Raw genomic sequence first — 24,528 nt, 5'->3', positions numbered from 1 at the left:
GATTTCAAGTGGGTGATTATTGATTGGCAAGTGCCATATTTGGGCATAAGTGCAGTCCACCATTCAATGTGGAGGATGGGCGCGGGCTGGGCTAGACTTTATCGATTGATTTTACTGGTAATTCCATGTTAACCAGGTTTAAGTACTACAAAGGTCGAATCATGTTTGCTGTGCAGTATAACTGCACTATGCTGTACGCCCAGCTGTGTGGTGAATTCCCAGCGGTCTGCCCCCCTTTGGTCCTGACAAAAATCTTTGCCCCACCCAAAAACCGTTGCCCTCGAGGCCTCCCCTGATGTGCCAAAAATATTTGCCCCCCCCCACAGCTCTTTTATACACATGCAAGATTTTGGGGAACCTATATAAATTTAAAAAATCGCTTCCCCCCCCCTGGTTGACCTGCCTTAAATTGCTTGCCACCCCTCGGCCACCAAAAACATATTTGCCCCCATGCTATAATTCACCACTCTGGCCGGCTAAACATGGTCATTTTCACCTCAAAAGAGATTGGACACATGAGGTTAACTTTAACCCGGGCTTTAACCACAATTTGGGGTCAAATAGTTGACCATCTTTGTGTAGTCCGACGAGTAGGACCTTTTTTCTAAGTTACAAGACTATACTCAGCTCAGACTAACAGTGCTCGGACTATGATCACTATCTCACATATGTAGGGGATACGTCACCCCCCCCCCCCGTTCCGCCGCGGTGCCGCCGTATGGTCCTTGTCTGTTTACTGTCTGTATGAGGTTGATTTTGTATGGACCACCCCTTATCAAAATCAAAATATCATCACCACCCCGCCCACCCCTCCTGGGATCTACGCCTATGCTACATGGCCTATCGTGACTGAAGCGTATGTGGGCCTGGTACCATTCCATTAATTTGATGTTCCGCATCGAACTTCTAATCTTCTTGTATCTTTTTCGGTTTTTTTTAATTTAATTTTTTATCGAAATGTATTTATGTTTGAGAGTTTAATGTTATTCCTTATATGAATTGAGAAGTGGTTTGTGAATTTCGTCAAAATATGGACTGAGTTTCTGCTGCACTCGATGTATCCAGCTCTGTAGTTTTGGATGCTGGCCGAGTGTGTCACCACACACCGTTGTCTGCACGATCTGTAAAATCACAACACCATACACAGCGTTCATATACTTTATCAACTTATTAAAACAAGCAAATAAATAAACAAAACAAACAAATTTTGAAAATCTAAAAACATAAAAATCAATAGGAAACGTGCACGTCTTTGCATTCACTGTAAAAAAAACGCTATACGGGTGCCCCAATAAAAACAGAACCCAACTCGACTCTTTTTTTCTTAGGTTTATTATTTAACAGTCTATTGTATTGATTGAAATGTGTTGCATGCAGTTGTTCATTGTGTTGTCATCGTGACTTTTTTTGACACCTATAACAAAATTATATATTTCAATGTATAATATGAGAAGATATAGGTCAAAGTTGGGTTCCGTTTTTATCAGTGGCGTAGCTTCATAGCACGTGCCCCCAATCGATTGCAAAATTTAGAAAATCCCGCATAGGAAAAGTGCCGAAAACGGCTTGTCACCCCCCCCCCCCGCCCCCAATCAGACCTGGTATCCTACCCCAATCATGGTCGGTGCCCCCCCATATGATGATCCACGCTACGCCACTGGTTTTTATTAGGACACCTTATATAACAAAATGTTATTCGGACACCTAATAACAAAATCTTAACATTTGTTGGCTCCTCGGGAAAATATTAACCATTGCATCAAATATGCCTATAGTGAGAATAACTTCTTCAAATCAATGTTTGAATTGTGAAATCATAACTTACTTCACACGCTGCAAAAATATCTGCCAATGATATTTCTTCGCCACACAAGAAGCTGCTATCACCGAGAAAATTGTTCTCAATTTGACGGTAGCATACCGCTACTGCTTCTAAATCAACCTGTAATTGTTGAGTGTCCACTGGTTTACTTGTAAACCACGGGGCTAAAACCTGTAATGTAACAAACGATTACTCGGGCGATTACTAGGAACTTGTAACCGGGCTTGTAACTCAAGTGAAAATGATTATGAACCATGTAAAGTAACGACACATTCTAGATCTATCAAAAGCTTTTGACACGATTGACTATAATTATTATTCTACTTCACATTAGTTAGAACATTTTGAATTCAAGCGGAATTGTCTACGACAGGTTCAAGAGATAGAAAACAATGTCCAGATGCATATACCGTAGCGTATCCAACATGACAATGCAATACTGTGGCAACTTTGGACTGGGCCGGAGTGATAAACGATTAGGGGACTCAACCTGCTTGAATTTGCAAAGCTCCACGACCTTGTCCTGACTAACAACAGTGGCGTAACCAAAGAGGGATGGGGATGGGGAAGCTGCCCTGTGAGAAGTCTTGTTCCCCCTGTGGGATGTTGGCCGCCCTAATATTGATTTGTAGGGCTTTTTTGTACTTTTAGCCCATTTTTGAACAGTTTCGTCCAATTTTGTCCGCGTGAAAGTTGCCTTGCTCCCTTGCGCCCCTCTGAATATATCCTGGCTACTCCACTGCTTATACCTTGCATCCGAAAAAAGGATCAAGATAAACTAAAAAGGCTAAATGGTCAGAAAGCGTTTCCAATCAAACTGATCATTAGCTATCATTTGTCGCCCAAACAAGATCCTTTCCTGGCGTATACATTGAGAGCGACCATTGAAGAAGCTGAGGAAAAAGAGGTCACATACAGTATAGATTGACCTCAACTCATGAAGGATCTATATGTTGCTGCTGCATTTGAGGCCGAGGCCAAGATAGGAGTCAGATCATTGCTCCACTTATCATTGACACACCAACACAGGAGGTACTGGACAAAGTAAAGAAGAAGAAGAACAGGAAGGCTGACAGATGAGGTCTTACAATAATAATTATGTGACAGACGTATAGAGAGCTTCCATAAAATCTATTTAGCACTACAGCAGAAGCAAAACAAAAGTGGATCCATGATCTAAAGCAAAATCAACACCAATATGGAGCAGCAGCAGCTTCCCAAGCCATCAGAAACCTCACGAAGAAGACAGTTAATTGGTAGACCAATGCAGTAATTAGAAACAAGGATGGAAATCACCCCACCTCAGAAGTTGAAGAGGTCACAAGAAACATGAAGGATGGGAAGTCACCAGGCACTGATAATATACCGACAGAGATGTTGAAGAACGGTGGGAAAAAAATTGAGACTTACACAAAACTCTGCAATGAGGTATGGACATCAGGAATCTGGTCATCCTCATGGACGTATACACAGTCAAATTAATGGTCAGTCATTATTTCTCTCCCAAAGTAGGGCAACCTTATATCTTGCAGCAACTATACCGTACCATCAGCCTGATCAATCATCCTATAGGAAGATACTTCTCCGAATCATTCTTAATATATATTTAAACTCAAGCAGAATAACAGGTAGGATTCAAAAGGGCGCAGTACAGTAGAACAAATCTTCAATTTCAGAATTCGAAGTGAGAAATTCAGCACAGATCAAAAACCACTTTCTACAACTTCATTGCTTTCAACAAAGTATTTGGCCGTGTTTGGCAAGATAAAATTCTGAGTTCAATATCAGTTCATCCTCCAGGTATATTACTCTACCATGTCTATACATAATAGGCTACCACCAACAAACACGAAAGGGTAGTTCATCTCTTGAAGAGCACGAAGATCTGATCTCCATTGTGAAAAGAAGACAACTCCACAGTGGTTTGGCCATGTGATCAGGTGGTAGAACAGTCTAGCAAACACCAATATGCAGAGAGGGAGGTACAGATAGGTTACGGAAGACCAAAGAAGTCATGGATTGATAACATCAAAGAGTGAACAGCTGAGGACAGAGAGTTTTTGAAACTGCGCGTCTCTAGAGCTATAGAGCCACCACTTCGTCGGGCTCTTAGCTATGGGACACTGATTACTGATATTTACAGATAAATTTATTCCTACGCCCTGCACCACAATCGCAACCATCATAATATAAATATGTATTTTAACACTGAAGGGATTGTTTCATGTGTACCTTTCTTCAATTCAGAATACCATTCTCTTCAGATGAGTCCTCAAAACAATTGTTATCATACCACCATTATACCTACCCTCTATACCCTCTCTGAGATTTACCATGATCACTGGGAAGAGGAGGCTACTGGACTTCGCGATCACTGGATTTGCGACATAATTATGGTCACTGCAAAATATCACTGGGAAAGGTCTGGAAATGCATCATCAATTTATGGGGAAATGGAATTCAGTACAACGCACTCTGTTTGCAGCGTTTTCACTGATTTAGCAGAATATGATAGAATTCAGCACAAATTTCAGGACCAATTTTCAATTTTTGCATCCATGGCCAAGCTGATTACGCGCCTGCAACACAATGTCATTAGTTTTTTACTTTTTATAATTTCAACGCGCTGTATAATCACCTTTGTGTAAAACGCCTTGTTTCCAATTGTCCTGGTATTCATATGTTGCCAATCCAGGTATTCATCAACACGAGTTCTCCTCTGAAGGTCTTTAGGGTACCAATGATCAGCTGTCTTGTATTTAGATGCTATGTACTTTGCAGCTGAAATACTGGAAAAAAATACGATATGCACGTCAGAATATTTGGCAAGATCCTTATAAACGGCGAAACCAGTCCTGAAACGAGTAAAACACGCTTTATTCCGTCACCGTCTTACGTTTATAGTACAACCTAGCTATGCATGATGTGGAGACTGTAATGCAGAATAGGAACATAAATAACAATACCCCATCCCACTAGGAATCTAGGCCAGACAGCTTTACCAATGCAAAGTCTTCAGTCGTACTTTAATTTGAGCATTATATAATGACATTATATCTGCTGGCAAAGCACAAAAACAAGCAATTAAACGCCAGACCGATGTAAGTAGATGTAGGTGGTGGAGGGGAGGTATGTTACAGTAGAGTCGAGCACGAAGACCGCGAGCTAGGGGGATAGTACTATGTGACGAGATCGGTATGTCGGAGCAAATCCGTGGATTGTCATGAAGATAACGCCAGGAGTAGGTAATAAGGTGAGTAGCAGCACTAACGTTTCAATACCACTAATTCTCTATACACATAAAATTATGCAGGTTTCAATGGAAAAATATGAGGAACTCTTACAGTGAAAAGACATTATTATCAATTAACATGATTAAGAGTAGAAGAGTGCTATCCCCATAGGTCCAATGACCACAATTTCAACTTTTGTTTGTTTAAAGCACCGAAGTGTAAAGACCATAATATAATATTTTACAGAGTGCTCTCCTCATTTTGTGAACAGATTGGAGCCCTATGGTTGGGTGGCGAAATCGATGTGCAGCGGATGAATTTGGGGGCTGAGAATAAAATACCTTCGTATTTTCGTCTCATTGGGGGGGGGGGGACTTTTCATAAAAACTGTAAAATAATGGTAGCAACATATCATTTCAGCAAGTTACTCAGAAATTTGCACATTTTTGTATATACAGCTAGGTATTTTTTCAGTGATTTTTAAGCACCTTTTTCAGATGCCATGCAACAAAATAGTCCGGGTTTTTTTTCAAGCACTGCCCAGCTCTAATTAGTGGTATTTAACCTAATGTGGTAGGCGGCATGCCTTTAGTAAGGTAATTCGTGAGTGGTTGTTACTTCATTGCCGTCAGTACCCGCGGATAGCACTGAAACTGCTTCAACCCGTCACGAAGACGATTCAGGAATGTAGCTTGCCTAGTGTTAGTGTATAGCTTGCCTTCGGCAATCCCTGTACTAGGAGTGGTATTAATTTTTTACAGAATGGTCTAACCAGGCAGGGATTGACCTTTTCTTTACTAGTCACTTGCTTGGGTTAGAGCTATTCAGGAATATCAATTGGGTCAAATGCAGCGCTGAGATCGAGCAATATAAGCACTGTCTCCTTGTAAACGATCTATTGCACAAAAAACATCTTTCTGAATTTGGACAAGTGCGGTCTCTGACGAATGATATATGGACGATTATCGACGATATGCGCGATACGCCGATTGAGCACTGACATACAAGTCATTGTAGTGAGCAAGGTATTCAGCGTTCCAGAAGTTTCGACATAAGAGGTGAGATCGGGGTATAGTTCTTACGGCAGTACGTCGGTCAAGTCCAGCTTTCTATTTAGAAGAGGGAATTAAGGGACAACTGGACCTTATGAAGCTGTCAGGTACCACACCTCTTCAGTAACCAAGTCAGTGGTAGTAACGTCAAGTGGACATAACTCGGCGGGCATTCTCTAAGCAAATTAATATAACAATATCAATGTCCCAAATATTATATTTCAAAATAATATTGGCATATTAACATGATTAAGTTCTAGCTCTTAAAACTGAAACACGACCTTTCACTGCACAGGCAATAGTCAAATGTGATTTTATAACCTTTTCGGTGTCAGTTGATGCAATAATATCGAAGTGAGATTCGGCACGTGAAACTGACATCAGCAGTTTATACGATTCCTTTATTTTACAAGGAACCAGCACTGAGCCAATCCTCGCAGATTCGAACGTTAACTTTCTTGCTGAGAGCCTGGGCTGAGAGACGTCAAGTTTCATCGATATTACACATGCTTGCATAGTTGCCGTAATATTGTCGGCGGTTTTGTGTCCGACGTTATTTGCACGTCTTACATCTTCGGGATATTATCAATAGCACAACTTCTCGACTGTATACATACCTTTCTCGTACGATGAAGTCGCCATCTTTCAGACAAGGAACTTTCTGAAAAGGATTAATTGACGTGTACTCTGGTTTCTTGTGCTCGCCTACAAAAAAGTATTATATTAAATGTTATCATTATGTATACTATTGTTTCTTTCATGTGTCTACACTGACATGTACCATGTTCATGAAATCTCCATGCCGTGGAATACGCATTATGTTATGACCCAATTTTTGTGTAGTAGCCTCTTCTTGGGAATTACCTTGTAGTAGACATTCCGCCCTTTTAAAGGGAGTTTTTAATAATTTTATCTTTGGAATTAAGACGATCACCAATATTACTGAACTGCTTCCTAAATATAGAAAGGCCTCTGCTATCATTTTCATTTGTAAACAGATATTACCCGCGTTATTTTTTACTTGGGGAAAATATGTCAAAATATGTCAATCTATGTTTTCTAGTCAACATTATTATGTATTACTACGAGAACTACTATGATTAAAGTTCATAATAATGTAGACAAATCCAATTTCTCACGGTTTAGACAGTTTCGTCACCCAGGTCAGGTGACTTCTTCAGTAATGCGATGATCTGCCTACTCTCCCGCGAAATTTCCTCGTGTACACCAGTCATGCAGTCATGTCTACAGCAGAATTCACCACGACCTTTGCAGGACTTAAACCCCATTAAACCAAGATAAACCTCATTGAAAACAGCTCAACTATGTTAAATCAGGGATGTGTCTCATAGCCCTGGTTAAATCCATAAACATATGTTTCTGATTTACCTGTGCGATATTTCAATGTGCTGTGATGAAATAGGTATTATAATTTCAGTTGGATGCACCATTACAAAGCAAACGCACAGTATACAATACTGAGCGTGGCCTTTGTTTCCGAAGTGAGAACAATGGTCTGCTTATTGTTATCCAGCCATGTTGATGGTACAACTCAACGTCACGGTTGATAATTTCGGTACCCATCTTTCTGATCCAAAGTGCTTCGGTATCCATGTTTGCTTGTTAGTGTCCTTGTCAATTATGCTTGCCCCCGGGTGCTTGCCCCTCCCAATTAATAACATCATTCTCTTGTGCAACGTGGTCTGTACATAATGGCCGACCTGTGCTGTTCAGATACAGATTCTTGTCTTTACTCTTTTTGCCCTAGTGTATTTGATGTCCTTAACCTTTTTTGACGTCTTTCCTGTGTTCATTTAGTCTTGTTTGAAATTTTCTTCCTGTTTCGCCGATGTATGTTTTGCTGCAAGTTTGGCACGGAATTTCGTTGTTGCCAGTGGTTAGTTTCTGGTGGTTCCTTTCTTGATGACTTCAAAGACATCATCAGCATATCTTTTCCACATTTTAGGTTTGCATAGGAGCAGTGGCAATGGCTTCCGTTTCGAGCCCGTTTCGAGCCATCAAGTTCCATGAAGATGTTGGCAATCCCCGTGGCAATCGCACTTCATGGGCTCACCATGGCAGCTCCAAATTTCTGCTTAAATAGGCTTCCTCTGAAGGAGAAATATATAAGTGGTAGTTAACACGAACTCTAACAGTATATGCTCAGAAGCTCTCAGATTAGTTCTGTTAGAATCTTGTCGTCGGCCGAGAGACGGTTCTTGTGACGATGCTGAGTGTCTTGGTAATAGGTGTGTTGGTATGAAGACACGACACGGAAATCGTGGGAATACACCATGATTATCCCATCCAGATCTTCCGCTAATTGTCGGGAGTTGACGCGTCGACGACATGGTGCTCGGTTTTCTCGACCATAGGTGCTAAGATTTCACCAAATTGGCTTGAGGTTTGCATGGCTATTGAACCAGTGTAGTCCACTATGGGGCGAACAGGCCAGGGTTGCCTACTTTATGATCTTGTACAATAAATGCGAGGCACAACTTCTGCCATTGAGTACATTAGTTTGTACTGGCTGTCATCAATCTTGGATTCCTCTTTCAATCTTTGGAGTATAGCAACAAACTTTCTTTTGTAGGAGGTAGTTGGGTCTCCTGTAAGTTTCTCGTACTTTCATCGCTATGCAAGTTACTGACTTGTATGACTTGATGTACAAGTACATGGGAATTGGGGAAGCAAATACTTTAAAACGAATTATTCCGAATTATATCAACGCAATAAAATTGCAATACTTTAGTACATGTATTTGAACAGCAATGAAGCCGGCCATAGGCGCGGCTAGGCGTATCATACCATACATTGCAGTTCAAATGCATCATTTATATTCATGATCATGATTGTGGCCTAGTCGAGCCTAGCATGCATACCAGTCGGTCTGCTGACTCGCCGCGGCACAAAAATACCCCCAATTTTGCACAAAACAATCCATGATGTCAAATTATCACATCCAAAGTGTCGCCATGAACGTCAGCTTCAACTTCTCCAGCCAAAGTTTTTGCATTGATAATCAGGTTTCATGTAGGCCTAATCATGAAATTAAACCTTGTTTGATGTGTATTCCCATTGCCACAGCATAAACGGTTTTCCAACTTGTCTTCTACGATAAAGCTGCTGCTGATGAGCGCTGAGGCTAAAACCTATAATTAAAGACCGAATTAAAAAAGACTAGTTTGCGTCTGACGTCATGACAAAGGCGCGCCGTGATTGGTTGCTGACCTGCGCAGTATGGCATTTTTGGTCTGGTTTACAGGACGGCATACGCAAGCTAGTCTTTTTTAATTCGGTCTTCAATTATACAACACATGAGTTTGAAAATATTCTAATGCATAATTCATTAACTTGATAGACCCACGCCATTGGCGCCACGTGCTAGGTGTTTCTAGAATCGCTATAGAATAAGATTAATTTTAATGCTAATTTATTGCACATGCTGAGGAAGCGTGATTACCTTTTTGAACATTCGGAAATGGCGATAGGCGAATTTATGTATGGCGCAGAGAGGTGGGGGATATATAATTGGGCTCTCAATATTGGGCGGAAATTAGAGTACTTGTCAGAATATAAATTTGTACAATCGGCCTACATGCCGCGCAATGTGCGGCATTTTAGGTGTCAATTTCAAAGCAAACTACCTCCTGCGGAGGCAGAAGGCAGAAAAAGCAGTCCTTAAAAAGGGTGATCAAAAAAATTGAGGGTAAAAGTAAATTGTACAACAAGGCATGCACGTGTACATAATCATGCATAAAAATAAACTCCCGGGGAATAGGGGGAAGTGGTGCAAATTGGTCCACCTAATGTCCCATTTTGCCCCACCAGATTTTACTCGGCTACAAAACAAAGTAGGCCTACATCACCAAGAGTAGTAGACTTAAGTTTCACACCGTGGAGCCAGTCGGCCCCGGCTTCATTATTTTATTAAGGAGTCTTTAAGGCGTCCCATTTTACCCCACTGCGAAATTTTTGCTGTATATACGCTGGGGTAAAATGGGACAGCTAAGGTAAAATGGGACGCCCATTGATTTACTATGGGATTTTTTGTGGCAAAATGGGACAGTGCGAGTTAGCACACAGTAAATCAACGGCGTCCCATTTTACCCCAATTTGGCACATTTCTAAAAGAAAACTTTTCTTATAATTTTCGAAGAAACAATTAACAATTTTTGTCTTAATTAATTGAAAATGTGGCTTAGAAGTTATTTTTTAATTTGAGAAACACTAATCCGGGCCATTGATTCAGTTATTTAGCCTCAAGTCGTGACCTCTGCTTAGACATGAAAACAAAATGTAATATTTATTTTGATGTGTTAAGCTTTTGGCTCTCAGAAGTTCCTGTTTTAATGAAGAATGGTAGGCCTACTTTTAATTGGTTGGAAATATAAATAGATTTGTTGCAAAAATGAGCAAAATTTGACTATTTTTAAGATATAAAAGTATTTCCGAAATCACTGTCCCAAATTACCCCGTGTCCCAATTTACCCTACCCTAACTCGCAAACGCAAAACTGGAATCAATTGAAATTTGGGAATAGACTTTTCGTGGATATCTCACTGAAAAATATCATACAAAGAGGATGATAGGATCACGAAATACTCCTTATTTTAGACAATAAAAAAGTGGGAATAAAAAAAAAACGCCTTTTTTTTTTAGGGGATCTAATTTTTTTTTATGTGGAGGTTCAACCTCCCCCCGCCCCGGCCCCACCAATTATGAATACTCCCTTACAGCTGAGCCTGGGCTAGGCGCCGAGGCACAACGGAGGGAGATCCCCTGTGAGTCTTGGTCCCCTAGCTCTTGCCCCGACTGCTGGCCTTGAGTTTTGGTCCCCTCTTGCCCCATACATGTGACTGCTGGCCGCCCTGATATTTATGAATGTTAGGCATTTTTTGTACTTTTTAGCACATTTTTAACCATTCATCAATGTTCCTCGAATTGAAGCCACTCCCCCCTCCCCACCACCCGGTCAGTTTTCTCACCTAAAGTGCTGGCTACGCCGCGCCGGGTTCATTTCAATTGGACTCAACCGTACTTTATTGGGATTGATTTAATAGGAAGACATGGGTCATACTGCAGTTACTGTTCATTTTCCTATACACAATGCACAGTGCTCTCTACAAACGGTGTATGTTATAGGTATAGGGCATGGCCTAGTTAACGTCACTGTGTGAAAAATAACCGGCCAATATTGTTTGTACTCTCTGAAATTCTAGAAAATATAGTTTTGTAACATATCCTAAATTGTTAGCTAATATAAATGTTTGGAAATATTCGCACTTTGGTGTTAGTAAGGAAGGGCACGCATGGCCTGCAAAATTCCCTGTGTAAATCGAATGCAACTTTTTGTGACTATCACTCACTTGTGTACCGCTCTCTTTCGAAGGGCATTAAGCTAAACCACTTGACGGATATTAAAACCCTCAGAAACTATACGTAACTTTAGTGTATACATGTTGAGGGGCCAAGTGGACTTACGGTCTTCTTGCGCTCAGGTCTTCAAATGTTCGTACCTCCCTGATACCGGGCCCTGATATGTAAGTGACAAATAACAGCAAAAACAACTCCCATACCGTATCTGTCCATAACTTTGGTCAGTGGAGCGAGCCAGGGGATTTCAAGTGGGTGATTATTGATTGGTAAGTGCCATATTTGGGCATAAGTGCAGTCCACCATTCAATGTGGAGGATGGGCGCGGGCTGGGCTAGACTTTATCGATTGATTTTACTGGTAATTCCCTGTTAACCAGGTTTAAGTACTACAAAGGTCGAATCATGTTTGCTGTGCAGTATAACTGCACTATGCTGTACGCCCAGCTGTGTGGTGAATTCCCAGCGGTCTGCCCCCCTTTGGTCCTGACAAAAATCTTTGCCCCACCCCTCCCGTGCCAAAAACCGTTGCCCTCGAGGCCTCCCCCTGATGTGCCAAAAATATTTGCCCCCCCCCTACAGCTCTTTTATACACATGCAAGATTTTGGGGAACCTATATAAATTTAAAAATCGCTTGCCCCCCCCTGGTTGACCTACCTTAAATTGCTTGCCACCCCTCGGCCACCAAAAACATATTTGCCCCCATGCTATAATTCACCACTCTGGCCGGCTAAACATGGTCATTTTCACCTCAAAAGAGATTGGACACATGAGGTTAACTTTAACCCGGGCTTTAACCACAATTTGGGGTCAAATAGTTGACCATCTTTGTGTAGTCCGACGAGTAGGACCTTTTTTCTAAGTTACAAGACTATACTCAGCTCAGACTAACAGTGCTCAGACTATGATCACTATCTCATATGGTGCAAGAAAGACGAATCGCGAAAGTCCAGTGACCGCGCCGCTTTCGGGAGGGGCGGTTAATGGATTTTTGTGGTTAATCTTTCTTGAGCGATCAGAGTCAGAGCACTTTGTCAAAGTATAGTTGGTAACTAAGAAAAAAACAGGTCCTACTCGTCGGACTATCTTTGTGGGGTTAAATTCATGTGTATTGGGATCCAGGAGGACGTTCCCTGGAAAAATGTAGGGATACGTCACCCCCCCCCGTTCCGCCGCGGTGCCGCCGTATGGTCCTTGTTTGTTTACTGTCTGTATGAGGTTGATTTTGTATGGACCACCCCTTATCAAAATCAAAATATCATCACCACCCCGCCCACCCCTCCTGGGATCTACGCCTATGCTACATGGCCTATCGTGACTGAAGCGTATGTGGGCCTGGTACCGTATTTTACGGTATTCCATTAATTTGATGTTCCGCATCGAACTTCTAATCTTCTTGTATCTTTTTCGGGTTTTTTTTTATTTAATTTTTTTATCGAAATGTATTTATATTTGAGAGTTTAATGTTATTCCTTATATGAATTGAGAAGTGGTTTGTGAATTTCGTCAAAATATGGACTGAGTTTCTGCTGCACTCGATGTATCCAGCTCTGTAGTTTTGGATGCTGGCCGAGTGTGTCACCACACACCGTTGTCTGCACGATCTGTAAAATCACAACACCATACACAGCGTTCATATACTTTATGAACTTATTAAAACAAGCAAATAAATAAACAAAACAAACAAATTTTGAAAATCTAAAAACATAAAAATCAATAGGAAACGTGCACGTCTTTGCATTCACTGTAAAAAAACCGCTATACGGGTGCCCCAATAAAAACAGAACCCAACTCGACTCTTTTTTTTCTCAGGTTTATTATTTAACAGTCTATTGTATTGATTGAAATGTGTTGCATGCAGTTGTTCATTGTGTTGTCATCGTGACTTTTTTTGACACCTATAACAAAATTATATATTTCAATGTATAATATGAGAAGATATAGGTCAAAGTTGGGTTCCGTTTTTATCAGTGGCGTAGCTTCATAGCACGTGCCCCCAATCGATTGCAAAATTTAGAAAATCCCGCATAGGAAAAGTGCCGAAAACGGCTTGTCACCCCCCGCCCCCAATCAGACCTGGTATCCTACCCCAATCATGGTCGGTGCCCCCCCATATGATGATCCACGCTACGCCACTGGTTTTTATTAGGACACCTTATATAACAAAATGTTATTCGGACACCTAATAACAAAATCTTAACATTTGTTGGCTCCTCGGGTAAAATATTAACCATTGCATCAAATATGCCTATAGTGAGAATAACTTCTTCAAATCAATGTTTGAATTGTGAAATCATAACTTACTTCACACGCTGCAAAAATATCTGCCAATGATATTTCTTCGCCACACAAGAAGCTGCTATCACCGAGAAAATTGTTCTCAATTTGACGGTAGCATACCGCTACTGCTTCTAAATCAACCTGTAATTGTTGAGTGTCCACTGGTTTACTTGTAAACCATGGGGCTAAAACCTGTAATGTAACAACATAACGATTACTAGGAACTTGTAACTCAAGTGAAAATGATTATGAATCATGTAAAGTAACGACACATTCTAGATCTATCAAAAGCTTTTGACACGATTGACTATAACTATTATTCTACTTCACATTAGTTAGAACATTTTGAATTCAAGCGGAATTGTCTACGACAGGTTCAAGAGATAGAAAACAATGTCCAGATGCATATACCGTAGCGTATCCAACATGACAATGCAATACTGTGGCAACTTTGGACTGGGCCGGAGTGATAAACGATTAGGGGACTCAACCTGCTTGAATTTGCAAAGCTCCATGACCTTGTCCTGACTAACAACAGTGGCGTAACCAAAGAGGGATGGGGATGGGGGAAGCTGCCCCTGTGAGAAGTCTTGTTCCCCCTGTGGGATGTTGGCCGCCCTAATATTGATTTGTAGGGCTTTTTGGTACTTTTAGCCCATTTTTGAACAGTTTCGTCCAATTTTGTCCGCGTGAAAGTTGCCTTGCTCCCTTGCGCCCCTCTGAATATATCCTGGCTACTCCACTGCTTATACCTTGCATCCGAAAAAAGGATCAAGAAAAACTAAAAAGGCTAATTGGCAATGATTGGTCAGAAAGCGTTTCCAATCAAACTGATCATTAGCTATCATTTGTCGCCCAAACAAGATCCTTTCCTGGCGTATACATTGAGAGCGACCATTGAAGAAGCTGAGGAAAAAGAGGTCACATACAGTATAGATTGACCTCAACTCATGAAGGATCTAGAGTGTTGCTGCTGCATTTGAGGCCGAGGCCAAGATAGGAGTCAGATCATTGCTCCACTTATCATGCTTATAATAGCATCGAGATCAGTTAAATAAAAACTTCATTGACACACCAACACAGGAGGTACTGGACAAAGTAAAGAAGAAGAAGAACAGGAAGGCTGACAGATGAGGTCTTACAATAATAATTATGTGACAGACGTATAGAGAGCTTCCAAAAAACCTGTATTTAGCACTACAGCAGAAGCAAAACAAAAGTGGATCCATGATCTAAAGCAAAATCAACACCAATATGGAGCAGCAGCAGCTTCCCAAGCCATCAGAAACCTCACGAAGAAGACAGTTAATTGGTAGACCAATGCAGTAATTAGAAACAAGGATGGAAATCACCCCACCTCAGAAGTTGAAGAGGTCACAAGAAACATGAAGGATGGGAAGTCACCAGGCACTGATAATATACCGACAGAGATGTTGAAGAACGGTGGGAAAAAAATTGAGACTTACACAAAACTCTGCAATGAGGTATGGACATCAGGAATCTGGTCATCCTCATAGACGTATACACAGTCAAATTAATGGTCAGTCATTATTTCTCTCCCAAAGTAGGGCAACCTTAAATCTTGCAGCAACTATACTGTACCATCAGCCTGATCAATCATCCTATAGGAAGATACTTCTCCGAATCATTCTTAATATATATTTAAACTCAAGCAGAATAACAGGTAGGATTCAAAAGGGCGCAGTACAGTAGAACAAATCTTCAATTTCAGAATTCGAAGTGAGAAATTCAGCACAGATCAAAAACCACTTTTCTACAACTTCATTGCTTTCAACAAAGTATTTGGCCGTGTTTGGCAAGATAAAATTCTGAGTTCAATATCAGTTCATCCTCCAGGTATATTACTCTACCATGTCTATACATAATAGGCTACCACCAACAAACACGAAAGGGTGGTTCATCTCTTGAAGAGCACGAAGATCTGATGGAGATCTCCATTGTTAAAAGAAGACAACTCCACAGTGGTTTGGCCATGTGATCAGGTGGTAGAACAGTCTAGCAAACACCAATATGCAGAGAGGGAGGTACAGATGGGTTACGGAAGACCAAAGAAGTCATGGATTGATAACGTCAAAGACTGAACGGCTGTTTGGAAACTGTGCGTCTCAGAGCTCATGATAGAGCCACCACTTCGTCGGGCTCTCTTAGCTATGGACACTGATCACTGATATGTACAGATAAATTTATTCCTACGCCCTGCAACACAATCGCAACCATCATAATATAAATATAAATGCATTTTAAACACTGAAGGGATTGTTTCATGTGTACCTTTCTTCAAGCAATTCAGAATACCCTTCTCTCCAGACGAGTCCTCAAAACAATTGTTATCATTACCACCATTATACCTACCCTCTATACCCTCTCTGAGATTTACCATGGTCACTGGGAAGAGGAGGCTATTGGATGGACTTCGCGATTACTGGATTTTCGACATAATTATGGTCACTGCAAAATGTCCCTTGGAAAGGTCTGGGAATGCATCATCAATTTTTGTTAAATGGAATTCAGTACAACCACTCTGTTTGCACCGTTTCCACTGATCATGCTGATTTAGCAGAATATGACAGAAGTCAGCACTCAATTTTTGCATCCATGGCCAAGCCGATTACGCGCTTGCAACACCAAGTCATTAGTTTTTGACTTTTTATAATTTCAACGCGCTGTATAATCACCTTTGTGTAAAACGCCTTATTTCCAATCGTCCTGGTATTCATATGTTGCCAATCCAGGTATTCATCAACACGAGTTCTCCTCTCGAGGTCTTTAGGGTACCAATGATCGGCTGTCTTGCATTTAGATGCTATGTACTTTGCAGCTGAAATACTGTAAAAAAAACCGATGTACGTTAGAATATTTGGCAAGATCCTTATAAACGGCGAAACCAGTCCTGAAACGAGTAAAACACGCTTTATTCCGTGACCGTCTTTTTATTTATTTTGTATTTTTTTATTTTGTATTGTTTTTTGTTTTTTTCCATTTTACGTTTATAGTACAACCTAGCTATGTGCATGATGTGGGAACTGTAATGCAGAATAGGAACATAAATGACAATACCCCATCCCACTAGGAATCTAGGCCAGATAGCTTTACGAAGGTAAAGTCTTCAGTCGTACTTTAATTTGAGCATATTATAATGACATTATATCTGATGGCAAAGCACAAAACAAGCAATTAAACGCCAGACCGATGTACGAAGATGTAGGTGGTGGAGGGAGGTATGTTACAGGAGAGTCGAGGATGAAGACCGCGAGCTAGGGAGTTAGTACAATGTGACGAGATCGGTATGTCGGAGCAAATCCGTGGATTGTCATGAAGATAACGCCAGGGCCCAGGAGTAGGTAATAAGGTGAGTAGTAGCACTAAAGCTGGTTTCATACTACCCTGCCGCTTGCCGCTGAGCGGCGTGGCGCACGCGCATTGCAGACAAACGGACACAATCAAGGCTTGTCATTGGTTGAAACGCCCTGCCGCTTGCCGCAGCGGCAAGCGGCAGGAAAGTATGATGGGGCATAACGGTTCAATACCACTAATTCTCTATAACACATAAAATTATGCAGCTTTCTTGTTGTTTGTTTTAAAGCACTGAAGTGTAAAGACCATAATATAATATTTTACAGAGTGCTCTCCTCTTTTGTGAACAGATTGGAGCCCAATGGTTGGGTGGCAAAATCGATGTGCAGCGGATGAATTTGGGGGCTGAGACTAAAATACCTAAGGTATTTTCGTCTCAGTTTTTTTTTGGAGGTGGGACTTTTCATAAAATAATGGTAGCAACATATCATTTCAGCATGTTACTCAGAAATTTGCACATTTTTGACTATATACAGCTTGGTATTTGTCAGTGATTTTTAAGCACCTTTTTAGATGCCATGCAGCAAAATAGTCCGGTTTTTTTTTCAAGCACTGCTCTAATTATTGGTATTTAACCTAATGCGGTAGGCGGCATGCCGTTAGTAAGGCCACATTTGTGAGTGGTTGTTACTTAATTGCCGTCAGTACCCGCGGATAGCACTGAAATCCGTGCCCTTGGCTGTACATCCGAAGTGTCACGAAGACGATTCAGGGCTAGGAATATCAAATGCAGCGCTGAGATCGAGGAATATACAAGCACTGTCTCCTTGTAAACGAACTATTGCACGAAAAACATCTTTCTGAATTTGGAAAAGCGCAGTCTCTGTCGAATGATATGGACGATATGCGCGATACGCCGATTGAGGACTGACATACAAGTCATTGTAGCGAGCAAGGTACTAGTATTCAGCGTTCCAGAAGTTTCGACATAAGAGGTGAGATCGGGGGTATACTTAGTTCTTACGGCAGTACGTCAGTCAAGTCCAGCTTTCTATTTAGAAGAGGGAGTGAGGGACAACTGGACCTTTTGAAGCTGTCAGGTACCACACCTCTTCAGTAACCAAGTCAGTGGTAGTACATGTAACGTCAAGTGGACATACCTCGGCGGGCATTCTCTAAGCAAATTAATATAAACAATTTCAATGTCCCAAATATTATATTTTTAAAATAATATTGGCATATTAACATGATTAAGTTCTAGCTCTTAAAACTGAAACACGACCTTTCACTGCACAGGCAATAGTCAAATGTGATTTTATAACCTTTTCGGTGTCAGTTGAGGCAATAATATCGAAGTGAGATTCGGCACGTGAAACTGACATCAGCAGTTTATACGATTCCTTTATTTTATAAGGGACCAGCACTGAGCCAATCCTCGCAGATTCGAACGTTAACTTTCTTGCTGAGTAGCCTGGGCTGAGAGACGTCAAGTTTCATCGATATTACACATGCTTGCATAGTTGCCGTAATATTGTCGGCGGTTTTGTGTCCGACGTTATTTGCACGTCTTACATCTTCGGGATATTATCAATAGCACAACTTCTCGACTGTATACATACCTTTCTCGTACGATGAAGTCGCCATCTTTCAGACAAGGAACTTTCTGAAAAGGATTAATTGACGTGTACTCTGGTTTCTTGTGCTCTCCTACAAAAAAGTGTTATATTAAAACGTTATCATTATGTATACTATTGTTTCTACTCTGACATATACCATGTTCATGAAATCTCCATGACGTGGAATACGCATTATGTTATGACCCAATTTTTTTGTAGTAGCCTCTTCTTGGGAATTACCTTGTAGTCGACATTCCGCCCCTTTAAAGGGAGTTTTTAATAATTTTATCTTTGGAATTAAGCCGATCACCAATATTAGTGAACTGCTTCCTAAATATCATTTTCATTTACAGATATTATGTGCGGTTTTTTTTACTTGGGGAAAATACAGGGTGTCCCCCAAAAAGAGGCCCCTCATTGCGCCCTCTTTTTCTCCTATTTCTGAAAAGTTGATTACATATATTTTGGTATGTGTAAAAACCTTGAATCGTTAGCTTTAATAATCCAAAACAATTATTTCAATCGGCTCACAACTTTTGAAGATATGCCCTTTTAAATAAAAGTACCCGTTTTTCACTCTGTCCACGGATAGCAAACAGAGTGGTTGGGATGGCTCATGCTGTGGAGTGGCCTGTACGATCACTAGACCTCACACCACTTGATTTTTTTTCCTTTGTGGCAAAATCCAAGATATTCGCAAACGTATTACTGAATGCATTCGCAAGTATCCGGCGCACAAGGATGGTACGCAACGCAATTGATGCAATGAGGACCAGGGCTGAAACCTGTATTCGCCAAGGAGGCAACCAGGTAGAGGGCAGAGCAGCACAGTAAACTCACTTCAGAAGAACTAAAGACAAAAACCAATCAGCCTTTTAGGGCTACCTTTTATCCTAAAAAGAGAAATGACTTATGTTGTAAAAAAATATAAAAAAAAGAAAGCCAGAAAACAAGAAACATAATAAAACAAAAAGGCATAAATAACCAAGAAAAAATAAGTAATTGCAAGTAAAGCATTCGGCATTCGGCATCCATTTTACCCACAAATTAATGACACTATTAACAAAATCCATTGCCCATAAACCCACCGGTAAAGCCCATCCCATAAATAAAGTTATTTTATAAAGTTATCATTGAGGAATGTTTGATATTCATGCATGCATGGTATGTGTGTACTCCTTTTCAATCTTTGAAGTAGTGAAAAACGGATACATTTCTTTAAAAGAGCATATCTTCAAAAGTTGTGAGCCGATTGATATAATTGTTTTGGTTTATTAAAGCTAACGACTCAAGGTTTTATTACATACCACAATATATTTGATCAACTTTTCAGAAATAGGAGAAAAAGAGGGCGCAATGAGGGGCCTCTTTTTTTTTTTGGACACCCTGTATGATTGTAGATATTATCATGATTATGTCAATCTATGTTTTCTAGTATACTAGACATTATGTGTTACTACGAGAACTACTATGATTAAAGTTCATAATTTATGTAGACAAATCCAATTTCTCACGGTTTAGACAGTTTCGTCACCCAGGTCAGGTGACTTCTTCAGAAATGCGATGATCCGCCTACACTCCCGCGAAATTTCCTCGTGTACACAGTCCTTAACAGCGGATCATACCAGGGAAGTGAGACAGATGGAAAGTGGTCAATCCAACATCTATTGAATTATTTACGTAACATTCTATAGATGGTACGACCCAAGCTATTGTGCTACCAATGTAGTCAGCGTGCCTTTGAAGTGGATCAGATATACCGCTCCTATTGCCAGTTTGTTTACTTGCAGGTTTATTATTATCGACAAAAATTGTGTTTTTCTTGATTAATTTTCAAATATGTCGGTTTATTCGAGAAAAAGTAACAGTGACATTAAATTTATAGTCCATAATTACAGAAATCAAACAAAAATAATCGTATTCGGCCATATGCTTACAGATTTCTTTAAAAGTTCAAATATTGAAAATCAGTCATTTACGTTTAAACCGCCAATTATCGCTACGAATTGATATGCGCATTTGACACATAAATTACATTGTAAAATTAATCTCGCATCTATTTGTGTGCCCAGGCCACCCCAAAACTGCTGTTGGCGAGAATGTTCTAGAGTCGGGTATTATCTTTACATTCTGCGTAAAATAAATTGTATTTCATTTCATTTTCTGTTTTGTCACTGCTATCTGAGAGTGAACTTAACATATACATTTAATTGGTAGCTTTTCACATAATAAGATAGCTTTAATAAATTTATATAAATGAAAATGATAGCATTCTGAGCATTGCGTAGGGATTTTATGAAATCTGTTTGGGTTTATAATACTTGTCACGCTCTGCGGTAATATAACATAGCCCATTGTCGGGACTTAGCGCATGTCTTCGTACTGCTATTGATTTTTAAGCGGGAACTTTGATTTTCGACATGCTACACGTTGGCTCAATTGTTCCCCTCCCACCTGTACTTCCTTTGTTCAGCATCGCGGTAAGTCTGATACTCACTTTGATGTACTATTTGACCGGTTTCCATCTGTCTCACTTCCCTGATCATACATATGATTTAGAGACAAGGTGCCCTCGTCACGATTGATAATTTCGGTACCCCTCTTTCTGATCCAAAGTGCTTCGCGAATTCGGTATCCATGTTTGCTTGTTAGTGTCCTTGTCAATTATGCTTGCCCCTCCCAATTAATAACATCGTTCTCTTGTGCAACGTGGTCTGTACTTAATGGCCGACTTGTGCTGTTCAGATACAGATTCTTGTCCTTTTGCCCTAGTGTATTTGATATCCTAAACCTTTTTTGACGTCTTTCCTGTGTTCATTTAGTCTTGTTTGAAATTTTCTTCCTGTTTCGCCGATGTATGTTTTGTTGCAAGTTTGGCACGGAATTTTGTTGTTGCCAGTGGTTAGTTTCTGGTGGTTCCTTTCTTGATGACTTCAAAGACATCATCAACATATCTTTTCCACATTTTGGGCTTGCATACAGTGGCAATGGCTTCCGTTTCGAGCCATCAAGTTCCATGAAGAGGTTGGCAATCGCACTTCATGGGCTCCCCATGGCAGCTCCAAATTTCTGCAGCTTAAATATGCTTCCTCTGAAGGAGAAATATATAAGTGGTAGTTAACATGAACTCTAACAATGTCATCTATGCTCAGAAGCTCTCAGATTAGTTCTGTTAGAGTCTTGTCGTCGGCCGAGAGGCGGTTCTTGATGATGCTGAGTGTCTTGATAATAGGTGTGTTGGTATAAAGACACGACACGGAAATCGTGGGAGTACACCATGATTATCCCATCCAGATCTTCCGCTAATTGTCGGGAGTTGACGACATGGTGCATGGTGCTCGGTTTTCTCGACCATAGTAGGTGCTAAGATTTCACCAAGTGGCTTGAGGTTTACATGGCTATTGAACCAGTGTAGTCCACTATGGGGCGAACAGGCCAGGGCTGCTTACTTTATGTATCTTGTACAATAAAGGCGAGGCACAACTTCTGCCATTGAGTACATTAGTTTGTACTGGCTGTCATCAATCTTGGGCTGAGTCAAAAAGAAGTAAACTCATGTTTGAGGGGCTGTAACTAGAGATCTGTAAGGAATGAAAATATAATTGGAAAGGGCAAATTCTACACGTCTAAATAAAAAAAAAGATTTGGTGGAATTACTTACAGTAAACTCAAAGCTACTCAAGTTATACTCATTTCAATACAACCACTCATTTTTGTAACTTCACACGGTTTCACTTCCCAAGTACCTATTATATTGATTAGTAAGGCGCGATATTCAAATGCAAATAAAGTTACGTGGCAGTGTGGTTTCGATCAATAATTCTATCATGTCAAAGGGTTCTTTTCAATATGAATTTTACCTCATTGCACGGCTTATTATAATTATTCCGGTTTGTTCCGTTCCGCTGAATATAATAAGCCCATTGCACTATACATTATAATGAAACAGGCCACTTGGCAACATGGTACCACCATTTACCGCACGGGAGCGCACGTTTCTGTCAGTTCTTCTGTCGACGAAGTAACTTGTTGCAACTAAGAGTTCCACTGAAGTTCAGCGTCTTTTTCGTCTCCAATTTCCCACAACCGGATTCCCCATGATCGGATTCTATGTACGGGAGCAGTATGTAAGAATGTGAACAAGCTCAATGTGCATGGGACACTAAGGAAGCTTCAGGCAGATCACGAACTGCTAGATCACAAGTGAACATAGAGTTAGACATGCGTTACGGCAAGACCCAAAGATCAGCTCAAGACGCAATCCTTTACCCAACATTTCCCCAATCAAGCTTCTGCCGGATCGTTCGTAAAGACTTGAATTTGGTATCCCTACAAATTAGAGTACCGTCATGGACTTCATCCTGTTTGTTGAATATTAATTTAAAACAAAAGTTGTCATTTCAGCAATAAATCCTGTTAGCACTTTTTGCTGATTCATCGACATTGAAATAGATGTCAGCCGTGTGCAGCTACAAAAATGGGTGGTTGTATTCAAATAAGTATAACTTTAGTTTTCTTTTTTTTATTTAGACTGTGTAGAGTTTGCTCCTTCCAATGATATTTTCATTTATAGCAGATTTCTTACAGATCTCTAGTTACAGCCCCTCAAACATGAGTTTACTTCTTTTTGACTCAGCCTGTATGATCCGCTGTCACCCGAGGAATGAGAAATTTCGCGGGAGACTAGGCGGATCATCGCATTACTGAAGAAGTCACCGGACCTGGGTGACGAAACTGTCTAAACAGTGAGATCTGGATTTGTCTACATAAATTATGAACTTTTATGACTTTATACAATCCTGATGAATGCATTCCAAGATGTGAGAACTACAGCAAGCCAAAAAATTAAGGTACCAGTTGTGTTCACCCCTGTATATCCTAAATAAAGACAAATATGTCAAAATTAAAACAAGCAGCTAATACCTGAACTCTTTCGCTCTGATTCAAGACCTTATTTGTTGAAATTGGTTGAGAATTGAAGAAACGGTGATCTAAAACCTACTGAAGAAGCTTGAAGAGACGAAATCAAAAGTTGCACTTTTGTGTTCTAATCCGAGCATGACGCTAGTTTTAACGTGCTAATCAAAGGAAGCATGGCACTAGTTCCCTTGTTCGCGAACGCTTGGTGTACAAATCAATAGCGCATGCAATGGAAGAAACTGCAACTTGGCACCTTCCTTGGGGTTTTGGATCGTCGTGTCTTTATTTCTTAAACAATTTCAACGAATGAGGTCTTAAATTGGCTAAAAGATGCAGCTATTGGCTGCTGGTTCCAATTATGACATATCTGTCTTTGTTTAGGATATACAGGGGGTAAACATAACTGGTACCTTAATTTTTTAGCTTTTTTGGCTTACTGTATATGCATGGTTAGAATATATATGCCTACCTACCATCAAGCTTGATTTCTTGTGCAATATGTTCGATGTTGTTCACCTTCAGGAAGATCAGCACTGCTCTTGACGGCTCCGAGAAATAGTTGAAATACAATTTCAAAGGCATTGTTTGAACTTTAACTTCTCAATTATAGATATTCTAGTTATCCTAGTTTTTATACACAAAGCACAAGCTAGCATACAATAATGGGTGGTATTGTGTTGGAACTCTAGACTACGTTCGAATTGGTTTACTATTATGTATATTTATAGCATACAATCCAATGCACACAATAAAGCCAAATAAATTTGACTGTCCCGTGATTGAACTTTACACGGTTCATATATTTCGTGTCAGTGATTATTAAAGGATTCAGCTTATTATTTGTCATGTTGTTATTTATTTATGAGAATAGTGTTTTCTTTGCGTGTATTTTTGTTATATATTTAATTGCATTG

At 40.3% G+C, this 24,528-nt stretch overlaps 2 protein-coding genes across 2 annotated transcripts; both read right to left on the bottom strand.

Moving 5' to 3' along the window:
• Nucleotides 1–977: 977 nt before the first annotated feature.
• Nucleotides 978–7,721, bottom strand: LOC140160210 (glutathione S-transferase theta-1-like). Its single transcript, XM_072183488.1, has 5 exons — nucleotides 7,688–7,721; nucleotides 6,725–6,812; nucleotides 4,461–4,611; nucleotides 1,826–1,993; nucleotides 978–1,121 (listed from the first exon to the last, which is right to left on the bottom strand). The coding sequence occupies exons 1-5, from the start codon at nucleotides 7,719–7,721 to the stop codon at nucleotides 984–986; spliced, it is 579 nt and encodes a 192-aa protein (XP_072039589.1). The 3' UTR covers nucleotides 978–983.
• Nucleotides 7,722–12,671: 4,950 nt separating this feature from the next.
• On the bottom strand, nucleotides 12,672–24,250 carry LOC140161292 (glutathione S-transferase theta-1-like). Its single transcript, XM_072184767.1, has 5 exons — nucleotides 24,088–24,250; nucleotides 18,698–18,785; nucleotides 16,460–16,610; nucleotides 13,788–13,955; nucleotides 12,672–13,087 (listed from the first exon to the last, which is right to left on the bottom strand). Exons 1-5 carry the CDS (start codon nucleotides 24,194–24,196, stop codon nucleotides 12,950–12,952), a joined length of 654 nt encoding a protein of 217 aa, XP_072040868.1. The 5' UTR covers nucleotides 24,197–24,250; the 3' UTR covers nucleotides 12,672–12,949.
• Between the last annotated feature and the right edge of the window lie 278 nt (nucleotides 24,251–24,528).

This window comes from Amphiura filiformis, chromosome 9 (genome assembly GCF_039555335.1).
Source record: "Amphiura filiformis chromosome 9, Afil_fr2py, whole genome shotgun sequence".
NCBI lineage: Eukaryota > Metazoa > Echinodermata > Ophiuroidea > Amphilepidida > Amphiuridae > Amphiura > Amphiura filiformis.
This window is presented reverse-complemented; position numbering and strand designations above follow the sequence as displayed.